The following is a 12,671-nucleotide window of genomic DNA, read 5'->3' on the forward strand; positions in this document are numbered from 1 at the left end:
CGGTGGGATAGTGGAGCAGGTGATTGGGGGCACCAGACCAAGGCGGAGTGCCAGTTGCTGTCATCAGGGCGAGCCTCTGGTGATTACTGAAAATTCTTTGCTCCCCCGTGCTGTGGTCCCACCTGGTGCTCACACCTGCTGCCAGCGCCGGCCCTGCTTGCACCTGCTGGCCCCAATCGCCCCTGAGGGCTTCTCCACCTCCCCCTGCTCCTGAGAGGCAATCAGGGCAGCAGCCACTCGCACCTGCTGATGGCACTGGGCTCCACTGTCACCCGCTGCTGGCGCCAGCCCCAATCGCTCCACGCCATCAGCAGGTGCGAGTGGGGCCAGTGCTGTAGGCACATGAGAGTGGTGGCAGCGGGAGCAGGAGCGGAGCTGCCGGCAGACAGGACCAGGGGCCACGGTGGGAGGAGCCAGGTGGAGGCATGGAGGATGGGCCAAGACCAGCCCTTGTGTCCACTGCAGCCTCACAGTTCCTTTCAAGGTGCACAAATTTGTGCACTGGGCTCCTAGTTTTTTTTATAAGTTCCCAGCTGTTTATTTAGCCCTATTTAGCCTCTATTAATGACATTGTATGAGATGTCTTTAGTATAGGCTTCTAATTTAATTAATTTTATGGTGTTACCATTTTGTATGAATAAAGATTATTTCAGTTGCTTTTAAACCAAGACAATGGAATCTACACTTTGATATTAGTGCTCTAATTCTATAATAATTCCAATCTTTCTACCATTGGCTAAAACTCAGATTTGAGAAAAGATTTAGTATAATTACGCTAAAATTAGTACTGGACTCGGGTGGCTGTGCCCAGTACCTGGAGCATGATTCAGAAATCTGACACAGTGACAAACACATCTCAGGAAGGCATGGCACTACCAGAAAACAGCAGAGCCAGGACACCTTCCCCTATCTCTCCGAAGTCAGGCTGTTCACCCTCTCAGTGGTGTGAGGAATGACTAGGACTGTTACTCTATACCAGAAATCCCAGGAGGGTTATTATTTCTGTATTTTACATACATTTTTTTTGGTAGAAATAAATGTAAAAGGTAAAATTCAGAGTTGATGTCAACTTTCTTGCAGCAGGTACCCTGGAGCATGGAGGAAACATCAGTTTTTTTCAAATCACCCTGCAGAGTAGAGGCCATCCCCATAAATGAGCCACCCCCTCCCCAAAGAGTGACCAACCACAGAAGAGACCAGGACTGACTCCAGAAATAGGTGTTAGCGCTCATGCTTTCTGAGTGCTGGTGCCTTGTCAGGCTCAGTGAACACTACTGCTCTCAGTGGAATTCCGTCTCACCTGCAGGACTTCCATCTCTTTAATGTATAGATGTGTCGTGTTTTTGTCCGAATATAATTAAATATTTGATCAAATACTACACTGTACAGATCTAATTGAACAGACTTCCTGTTTCTAAATGTAAAACCATCCTCAAGGCTTGAAAGATTTATAGGAGATTTATAACCAGTTATTTAAGAAATTCAGCTGTGTCCCGTTGTCTGAAAAGGCTACTTTAGGAGGAGTTTCTGAAGTGTATGAGTCATCACAGTATTACTGGAATGGCTGACTTTGGAGGATTCCTTTTGATGTGAACTTACTTTTAAAGAGCCAAGTGTTCTAGCATCCTTGTTAAGAACTAAAGAAACAAAAGTCTCACTTTTTGCCTTTTTTTAAATCTGAAAAATACACTGTGGTGGCATAATTTATTTTTTGGAGGTTTTCATTTAGTTATTCAGTCTAGAGGAAATAATATTTTCAACATAGATGTAATTGATGAAATAGAAATAAATATAATAAATATCCCCCAGTCTACATTTGTATCTAGTAAACATTCTATATCTTTAAATTTTAAGATTTTCTGGATTCTAATTATTGGAGTTAAATATTCATTTTCTCATGCAGTGAAAGGTGGGATAACATTAAGTGTAGTATAACTTAACTCATGTAAGGTGATAGCCAACGGGACTTGGCCCTGAAAAGTCTCATTTATGATATTGAGTATTAATGCAGATGGAAGAACACAAAGTAGGTGTGACAGTGTTTGTGTTTTTGGTGCTCACCTGGAAGTAGCTGAGAGAGCCCTGGCCTAGTATTTGAAAGAAAACTATCTCTGTGGCTCTCAGTTTTAAGTTTTTTTTTTCCATTGAAAGAAAATATACATATATGTATATATACACATGTATACATACATATGTGTATCTATGTAAGTATATTTCATATATATATTTTATCTAAACACTTTACCTAGATGAAATATTGCACAGAAGCACAGTTGAACTACACAGGCAGAACTTGAGCTTCACTAGGTGAGTGGCAGGTGTGGGGCTCAGAGTCTCAGCTGCACAGAGCCCCTCCCCTGGAGTGCAGGTGGCCCCTGAGGCTCTAAAGCCCCAGTGTGAAAAAAAGTAAATCAGAGGACCAAGGCTCCCTCCCATCACTACAAGGTTGATTTTTTTTTTAAAGTAACTGTCATAATGTGTCATGTAAAGACAAAGAAAAACTATAGATCATGCTGACAGAAGAAAACAACTTCAAAACTGATCATTAAACTGTTTTTGAAATTAAAAATAAGGAAAGGGCAACCTATATTACTATAAGAGTCTGACAGAAAAGGAGTAAGTCATTAATTCAGAATTACATTTCCCAGTACTTTTCCCTTTGATATATATTAGAAAAAAGGGCTGTTTTAGACTCAGCACTTAACAAGTTTAACAGAAATATTTTGTTATTTATTTTCATTACATCAGTGTTTGAGAAGTATAGCTGAGGTATTCAATATGGCTTTATGTTGAAGGTATTAATAAAATACAAACCCTTTAATCAGCACATGGTTGGTATCCACAGCCTATAGGAAAAAAGTAGACAAAAAAAGGAAATTTAGGACTCTTTCTTGTTTGCCAATTAATCTCTATATATAAAAGCCTAAGCAACCAAATGATTGGTCGACCAGTCACTATGATGCACACTGACCACCAGGGGACAGACACTCAACGCACAGGATCGGGCTCCCTCCTGTCTGGATTGGGCCTGCGGGGGTCAGACTCCCTCCTGTCTGGATCGGGCCTGCAGGTATTGGGCCAAAACTGGCTCTCCAACATCCCCCGAGGGGTCCCGGATTGCGAGAGGATGCAGGCCAGGCTGAGGGACACCACTGGTGCACAAAATTCGTGCACGGGGGGGGGGGTGTGTCCCTCAGCCCGGCCTGCACCCTCTTCAATCTGGGACATCCCTCTCACAATCCAGGACCACTGGCTCCTTACTGCTCACTTGCCTGCCGGCCTGCTCGCCCCAAACTGCCCCCTCGCTGGCCTTCTTGCCCCCCACTGCCCTCCCTTGCTGGCCTGATCGCCCCCATCTCCCCCACTGCTGGCCTGCTCATCCCCAACTGCCCGCCCCCCCACCAGCCTGCTTGCCCCCAACTGCCCTCCCCTCCTGGCCTGATGAGCCCCTAACCACTTCTGCCTTGGCCCTGCCACCATGGCTTTGTCCGGAAGGACATCCGGAAGGTCTCCCAGAAGGTTTTCTGGTCTAATTAGCATATTACCCTTTTATTAGTATAGATAGTGGAGAGAGGACCTTTGGGTAATAAAGACATGTATTTTATTCATAAAACGGATTCCAATGCAAAAATGTTGTCTTGGAAGTATGCTAGAAAAACATTTTAGTATTTGAAACCAAGTTTTCTTGTAATTAAAACCATCATTAAGATTCATTTGAAAAAAAGGGGACTTGCACAGTTCTATTTTAAGTTGTAATGCAGTCTTATCCCTCAACAAAAGCAGGAGGGGATAGAGATGAATAATGGTAATTAAGGTAATTAACCACCTTCCCATTAATTTCTGAGTTTACCCTACACAGTGGACAAATATAGAAAAAAGGGAATTTTCTCATTTAAATTGCAAACATTGAATCTTCATTTCAGATATGTAGCTAACTTTGATTTTTCAAGCAACAAAAGAAAAACATTTAATTCTTATAAGAAAAATCTCTCCACTAAAATGTAGTCCACTCAAGTGAAGGAGTTTTGCCCATTCTTTTGAATCCTCTATTGCCCGCACTTAGAACAGGACCTTGAATAGGACCTAGAACACACTAGCTATATGATAAGTATTTGCTAAATGAATGAATGAGATCAATACTAGTACATCCTTTAATTTGGTAAAATGCACAGCATGAACTTTTAAATGTCTGTTTTCTATTTTTTCCAGATAATAGATCAGTAACTATAGTACTAGTTTTGGTTGGCATGTACGTGATTTAGAGATAATGTAGCAATGTCACATTTAATTTAAATAGATTAGTTGAATGCTTGAGCAATTTCTCATCTATCTTACAAATTGACCACTACTTTAATTCTGGATTGTAGTTTTGGGCTAGGATTTATCAGCCAGGATAAAGGCATAATGCAGGAATCTATTTTGGGTAGAAGTGCCCTGGGCCACTTGAGCTGAGCAAAGTTTCTGTACAAGTGTAGTTATGATATAATTTGGAGGGGAAAAAAAAGTTTAAATTGTAGGCATAGAAAGGTACTAATTTGGTGACTACTTCTCAAAGTGGGTTTTTAGACCATTTGCATCCTAATCATCTGGGCACTTGAATGATGAGCTCCTAAGACCGTATAGTATTTACAAGTGGCCTGGTGCACAAAATTCGTGCATGGGGGAGGGGGTGTTCCTCAGCCTGGCCTGCACCCTCTCCAATATGGGACCCCTTGAAGGATGTCCTATTGCCGGTTTATAGGGACCGGGCCTAAACCGGCAGTCGGACATCCCTCTCGCAATCCGGGACTGCTGGCTCCTAACCTCTCACCTGCCTGCCTGCCTGCCTGATTGCCCCTAACCACTATGCCTGCTGGCCTGCTCTCCCCCAACTGCCCCCATCGCCAGCCTGCTCACCCCCAAATGCCCCCCTGCCAACCTGATCACCCCCAACTGCCCCTCGTGCCAGTGTGCTTGCCCCCAACTGCCTCCCCTGCCATCCTGCTCACCCCAACTGCCCCCCCTGCTGGCCTGCTCGCCCCCACCTCCCCTCCCCACTGGCCTGCTCGCCCCCAACTTCCCCCCTGCTGGCCTGCTCACTCCAAACTGTGCCCCCCACTGCCCTAATCACCTCCAACTGACCCCCACTGACGGCCTGCTTGCCCCCAACTGGCCCCCCTGCTGGTCTGCTTACCCCCAACGGCCTGATCACCCACAACTGCCCTCCCCTCTTGGCATCTAACCGCCTCTACCTCGGCCCCGCCACCATGGCTTTGTCCAGAAAAACATCTGGAAGGTCTCCTGGAAGGTCTCCCAGTCTAATTAGCATATTACCCTTTTATTAGTATAGATTCGTTAGTTCATTACTTAGTACATTTTCAGTTCTATGGTATAGGAGAACTATTCTGTGATGCAGTACACCTGACATGTTCTATATCTGAGCTCAGTGATGTGGCCTGGGACGTATCTGCCATAGGACCATGTCAGATTACATTACACAGAGCCCATTACAATTGCAAGGAGGCTGTGTGTTTTTAAGGAAAAATTGTGATTATTCTTACGTACATGGTGGTGCCTTCTATGCTCTTTTTATCAGAGCCAAAAATCCTCATAAGGTGAACCTTGTGGGTGGGTACATACAGACATACTCCATTCAGAAGAAACTCTCTTCTTAATGTGAATTGACCTTTGAGAATTTCCTCATTTCAGCTAAAAATGTGATTTGGTGATTTTTGTTATACTTAACTTTTCTTCCTTCCTAAGTAAAACTATACTATTAAACGATAATTCTAATACTTTCATATAAATACTACCACATATTCTTTGATAAACTTCTGTCACACTGACAAGAATTCAATAAACAAATATTTAACCATTTGTAGAAATAGAATACATTATTCAGAATTTGCTGATGTTGATGTAATTTAGAAATTGTCTGTATTATGTGTTTTTAGTTTCTCCCAAATCAAGAATTTCCTTGGGGGCATAATTTTATTGCTCTCACATTCCTTCCTGCTCTGTTAAGTCTAATGAGGTTTATTTGTCCTTTAGGTGACCTACAAACGAGATTTGTATGCAGCTGAATCGATTATTAAGGGTATGTTTGGCTTTGTGACTCTCAGTTCCTGTGTTTCAGAAATGTAAGCCAGTTCAGAATTTCTCATGACATTTTAGATCTCAGAATTCTCAGAAGTATAAATGCCCGTAGGCCATGGAAGTCTGTGATTTGCTTTTTTGAAAAATAATTACATGTTGCTTTGTTTCCCGCTTGTGAAATATCACTTATTATGTGTGATTTATGTCATATTGGTCTTACTTTTTATAGAGGAAATGCTTTATTAATTTGAAGAAAGTATGGGACATTGGCACTATTCAAAGTAGAAACTGATATTTTAGTAAATTTATAAAGATTTTATATTTTACTGTTACTGTTAAGAGGACTGATCCCCCATCACTATAATATCAGTGCATTAGAAAGCATCTTTCATATGAAAATATTATTCCCAAAACACGGAGATTGGGCTGACTGACTTTTTAAATTTTTTTCTGGTTCTGACAATGACTAATTTTGATTGGTAGTTTTAGACATTACATGTATAATAACCGCTTTCTCATTCTTTTTCATCTCTATGACTCTAAGGTCCCAGCTACACAGAGGTAATTTATTTAATAATCAACAAATATTTATCACTGTGCTTCACGCTGTGCTAGGAATATAATAATGATGCCTACACAGGACATTCATTCTGTGTGTTTGCAGCCCCAATTGCGTAAATTAAGGTTTCCTGGCCTTGGCATTTGAGGCCGGGTAATTCTTTGTTGAGGGCACTGTTTCCTGCATTGGGTGTTGAGCAGCAAGCCTGGCCTCTGCTCACTACACACAGAAGCACTCCTCCCTCCCTCCCCTCCCATGGCGGGAACACCAGAGGTGTGTTCTGGGGGCAGCCCTGTGTGAAAGGCATGGTCCTGGCAGAAATCAAGGGGGTCCACCCCCAGTCCTGAAGCAAGTGCAGTGCCTCTCAAGGTCAGTAACTGATTTCTTTAAAAATAGATTGAGGACGGAACTGTGTGCTCCGTTTCTGAGAGGTGAACTTGTAAACTTGTTTGAAAGGTGAACTTGTAAATTCAAACTTGGAAGTTGGAAAAGAAAACTAAATCTGAATTCTGAATGCATCGGTTTATTATAAAGTTTTGGGAAAACCACCTATTGAACAATCAAAAAAACTGAAATCTTTTTTCTGGTCATGACATTCTTTATTTATAGTTTACCCTCCAGGTTTTTCGTCCTTTAGGAATATTGTGTTTCAAACCATTAATGTACTGTAATTTGTGTCTGTGTATCTGTGTATATAAACAGATCACCTATAGCTATAAATCAAACTGTTGACATGTATTTACATATGAGCCAGGGGGTGTGTAAACATTACTTTGGAGAAGTTGGCTAAACCATGATGTGGTTGGGTTACATTCTCAACACAAGGAAAGATAAAACTCTCTTTGGTTTCTTTACAAAGTCCTATCTCTGTTAACTAGGTGAAATGGAAATGATCTATTTTGTGACTAGTTGGTAAGTGGTTCTGTACACTTCTGCCTCTATATCATCAGAGCAGGCTGCTTAGCATGTCAAAGCCTACATTTTAAGTGTAATTGCAGGGGCTGTAGTTTTGGTAATTGCTTGCAGAGAGAAGTCAGTTTTCTTATTTAGGTAACATAGTCTCCTAGACTCCTTTTATTTTTAATGTATTTAAAAAGTATTCTACTTTTATTCCCAGGAAAAGTCTGACTGGATATAAACAGCTGATTTAGATCAACAATTTCCCAACATTTCCTTATGCCCCAGGGTTTGCTTTTCTAATAATCCCCAAGAGATTCTGATGTTGCCTATTCACGGTGAGGACCACTGCTCTGGGGCCTTTCCACTCCCCGTGTGGGCCAGCAGCCTTCTGACTCCCTGAGAACTAGAATGCAGAATTCTGGCCCCATCACATTAAGTTAGAATCTGCATTTTAACAAAAACTCTGGCTGATTAGTTGGTACATTAAGTTCAAGAAACAGTCCTCTAGGTTGCTCTTCATTGTTCATTTCTTTCCAAATAATTATCTGTGCATTACGAGCTTGGCATCTTAGTACGTTCCATCAGCTCCACATGCTTGTTCGCTCCGCTGAGAATGCTACCTGCCTCCAGGACTTGCAGTAATACTACTACCTCTGAGGCCTGATGGTAGAAATACCTCTGGGCCAGTGGTCGGCAAACTCATTAGTCAACAGAGCGGCAAACTGTGGCTCGGCTTGCAAGCCGCAGTTTGCAGACCCCTGCTCTGGGCAGAGGAAAAAGAAAACTCTTGGATTTTTAAAAATAAAATTCCAAAATATGATATGGTATAGTGCTGGCTAACTGTCTGAACTCTATATTCACCTGTTTGCCTTTTCCTAGTAAGTGTCCAAAGTATTTTTCTAGGCACTTTCTTGACATAGTATTTATTGGTATTTACTTTGTGCCAGGCATTGTTTATAGCATTTTGTATGGATTATTTCTTGCTTCTCCAGGAACTCATAGGTGTAAGTAGTGTTATTGTTTCCATATTACACAATATCACAGGTTTCTAAGCCAATTCTAACTTAAAAGGGATAGAAAATACATTATTCAATCCAGGTTTCCACCTTAGGCAGTTTACCTCTTTATAATGTTACTCTCCCTTTTATTCCTTAAGTAGATATTGTTCAGATTCCCTTGTCTGAAATCCTTGGGCTACATGTGTTTTGGAACTTGGAATACATTATATTCTCCAAAGCTACTGCATTACACCACATATTATGTCACATCATCAGTGAGATTTGGGACCTCACCACATAGCAAGACTTGAAATACGTAACTGTTTACATTCAATGCAAGGGTAATGGCTATTGATCCTCTACCAGTGGTCGGCAAACTCATTAGTCTACAGAGCCAAATATCAACAGTACAACGATTGAAATTTCTTTTGAGAGCCAAATTTTTTAAACTTAAACTTATTCTAATGCCACTTCTTCAAAATAGACTTGCCCAGGCCGTGGTATTTTGTGGACGAGCCACACTCAAGGGGCCAAAGAGCCGCATGTGGCTCGCGAGCCGCAATTTGCCGACCACGGGGCTAGCCACTTCAAGTTTAGGACTGACTTGGCACCTAACTTATATATTGAAACAGTTTAAAAATTTATTTTAAGAACTTTTTTGAATTTCAACATTGCCCATAACTTAATGTGAACCTCTGAGTTTGTGAATCAGTGAAGGTGGGAAGAATGTCTAGTCTTTTTTTTCTTTTACATCTTCTAACATTGAGTTGAATTGAATTGAGCGATATGTCCAAGGATGCCGCTACACATGTGTTTTCCCTTTGAATCTGGGGACCTTAAATTGTGGGAATAGGTAGGTGTCCATTCTCTCTCACCTTTCTTCTCTACCTGCTTCCAACAGATGCATGTTGAGGTCCAGTGAATCTATCCCAAAATCATATATATATTTTTAAAGTATTGTTTTATTTATTTTTTAAAATAAATCTTTATTGTTCAGATTGTTACAGATGTTCCTCTTCCCGCCCCCCCCATAACTCCCCTCCACCTGGTTTCCCCTCTCCCCCATGCCATGCCCTTACCCCCGCCACTGTCCTCATCCATAGGTGTAAAAATACCATCCAATCTCTTCTCGCACCCCTCACGTCCCCTTCCCCCCAAGAATTGTCAGTCCACTCCCTTTCTATGCCCCTGATTCTATTATATTCACCAGTTTATTCTGTTCATCAGATATTTTATTCACTTGATTTTTAGATTCACTTGTTGATAGATATGTATTTGTTGTCACTTTGTTGTTCATAATTTTTATCTTTACCTTTTTCTTCTTCTTCCTCTTCTTAAAGAATACCCTTCAGCATTTCATATAATCCTGGTTTGGTGGTTATGAACTCCTTTAGCTTTTTCTTGTCTGTGAAGTTCTTTATCTGACCTTCAATTCTGAATGATAGCTTTGCAGGGTAGAGTAATCTTGGTTGTAGGTTCTTGCTGTTCATCATTTTGAGTATTTCTTGCCATTCCCTTCTGGCCTGCATAGTTTCTGTTGAGAAATCAGCTGACAGTCGTATGGGTGCTCCCTTGTAGGTAACTAACTGTTTTTCTCTTGCTGCTTTTAAGATTCTCACTTTGTCTTTTGCCCTTGACATTTTAATTATGATGTGTCTTGGTGTGGTCCTCTTTGGATTCCTCTTGTTTGGGGTTCTCTGTGCTTCCTGGACTTGTAAGTCTATTTCTTTCACCAGGTAGGGTAAGTTTTCTGTCATTATTTCTTCAAATAGGTTTTCAATATCTTTCTCTCTCTCTTCTTCTGGCACCCCGAAATTCGGATGTTGGTATGTTTGAAGTTGTCCCAGAGGCTCCTTACATTATCTTTATATTTTTGGATTATTATTATTATTATTATTATTTTTTATGATTGGGTATTTTTTGCTTCCACATATTTCAAATCTTTGATTTGATTCTTGGGATCCTCTAGTGTACTGTTCAATTTCTGTATATTATTCTTTATTTCAGACAGTGTATGCTTAATTTCTGACTGGTCCTTTTCCATTTTTTTAGCATTCTCATTAAGATCCTTGAAGTTCTCACTAAGTTCCTCGGAGGTCTCACAAAGTTTCTTGGAGGTTTCTAGAAGATTCTTGAGTAACCTTATAACTGTGGTTTTGAACTCTATATCCAGTAGTTTGCTTTCCTTCATTTCTTTCATTCGTGACAAGTTTCTTTGTCTCCGCATTTTGGCTGCTTCCCTGTGTTGATAGAGTGGTTTTGTGTGGTAGGTGTCCTATAGGGCCCAGTGGCTCAGCCTCCCCAAAATCACCCGAGGTGGACACTCTTGGTGCACCCCTTTGTGGGCTGGGTGCACAGTCTTGTTGTAGTTAAGCCTTGATTGCTGTTGGTATCACTGGGAGGAATTGACCTCCAGGCCAATTGGCTGTGAGTACCTGCTGTGTCTATAATGGAAGGACTTCTATGCTGGAGACACCCTTATGGGGCAGGACTTGCTTCAGTGGGGCTTTGGTGCTCATTGAGTCTGCCTCTTGATTGTGTCACTTAAGGATGTGAGGAGTTGGAATCTGGTATGGCCTCACACTGACCACTAGGTACACTGGCTCCTGTATCTCCAAGGAGGTGCAAAGTTAGCTACTGCCTGAGGCCCCCAAGCAGGAGCTACAGCGAGATCTGCAGATTTCTCCTCTTTGTTTGGGGTTTGGAAGTTTTGGAGCTCTCTGACCCACCTGCAGTTTGTTATGTTAGGCTGCAAAAGGACAGGCCATTCATATGCAAAAACTGCTGGGCACAGTTTGGGTGGGGTTGTAAATTGGGTGGGGCGGGGTCTCAGGGAATCACCAGGGAATCACGTAGCAAACAGCAATGGCTGCCAGTCAGCCTTTTCTGCATCTCCGCGTCCCTGGGCCCTGCACCCCCGCACAGTAACAATGATTCCTAGGAGCACCTCTGCGAGAAAGCCACCCTTGCTTTCTGACCAGATGCTGGACAGTCCAGTTTCTCCCCGTATGAGTCTGGGTCCTGGTTCATGGGTTGATGCTCAGCCACTGAACCATACTAGCTGGGGAAAATTGTATTTTGGTGTAACTATTTTCAGTTTAGTTTTTACAGACTGTATAAAATATTTCTTTGTTAAGTGTCATGTCTTGCAGGAGCATTTTATACTCTCAAATGTACTTGTCAACTGGAACAGCATGTATATTTTGGTCCATCTTAATTTATGTGCAAGTCTATATCTTTAGTTTAGTATTGGAGTTTTTAAAATATATATGTTTATATTGATTTGAGAGCAAGAGAGGAAGGGAAAAGGGTAGGGAGATAGAAACATTGTTTAGAGAAAAACATCTATCTACTGCCTCCTACATGCCCCCTACTGGGGATCAAGCTCTCAACCTGGGCATGTGCCCTGACTGGGAAGCAAACCTACGACCTCTTGGTTCATGGGTTGATGCTCAATCACTGAGCCACACCAGCTAGGCAAATATGGGAGTTTTGATGTAACTAACTTCAGATAAACTTTTGACTAAGATCCCTAAATTGTGGTTTATAGCAAGTCTCAAAATTTGAACTTTTATTTCATGTTGTTAGATAAGCTTTATTTTTACGTTTATTTTAGCACCAATATATTTAGCTGGATTTTTATTTGTAGTAAACTATTCAATAGCAGGAAACATGTATATAAAGTAGTACTCCCATATTTGTCCTTTACACAGTCATCTGCATTGAAAAATGTAGTTAATCACAAATTTACTGTTATGTAACACAACATTCTTAATATTCTTTTTTTTTTTTTTGAGGAAGAGAAATGGACTTGGTAATTTTTCTTTAGTTTTTATTCTTTTTATGCTTCTATTATGAGTGAAATTTGAAACATACACTTTTCTCAGGAGTAATGTGATTCATTGGGACAAGACACTGGACTGACTGGTAAGGGTGTAAATAGCCACTTAACAAAGAGGTTTTGTACTTTTGTCACCCAAGCTGGTTGAGCCCACCCAAGCCTGCTCTGTATGCTCAAACCTACTCAAACTATTAAAGTGATGACAGATGCCAGCAGTAACATATTTTATCTAGACTCACATATGCCATACAAACAGTCCCAACCCACATTTAATATGCTGACCATATTCTGGCAGGAG

The 12,671-nt window shown here is 41.3% G+C and overlaps 1 protein-coding gene across 1 annotated transcript in view; it reads left to right on the plus strand.

The window, feature by feature from the left end:
* The window catches only part of CRPPA (CDP-L-ribitol pyrophosphorylase A), a 166,897-nt gene that overhangs the window by 37,762 nt on the left and 116,464 nt on the right, over positions 1 to 12,671 (plus strand). The window contains exon 5 of the mRNA XM_079785598.1: positions 6,031 to 6,076. Coding sequence (XP_079641724.1) covers positions 6,031 to 6,076 — 46 coding nt within the window. The remainder of the gene's footprint in view (positions 1 to 6,030; positions 6,077 to 12,671) is intronic.

Source organism: Cnephaeus nilssonii (assembly GCF_951640355.1).
Source record: "Cnephaeus nilssonii genome assembly, chromosome: 12".
NCBI lineage: Eukaryota > Metazoa > Chordata > Mammalia > Chiroptera > Vespertilionidae > Cnephaeus > Cnephaeus nilssonii.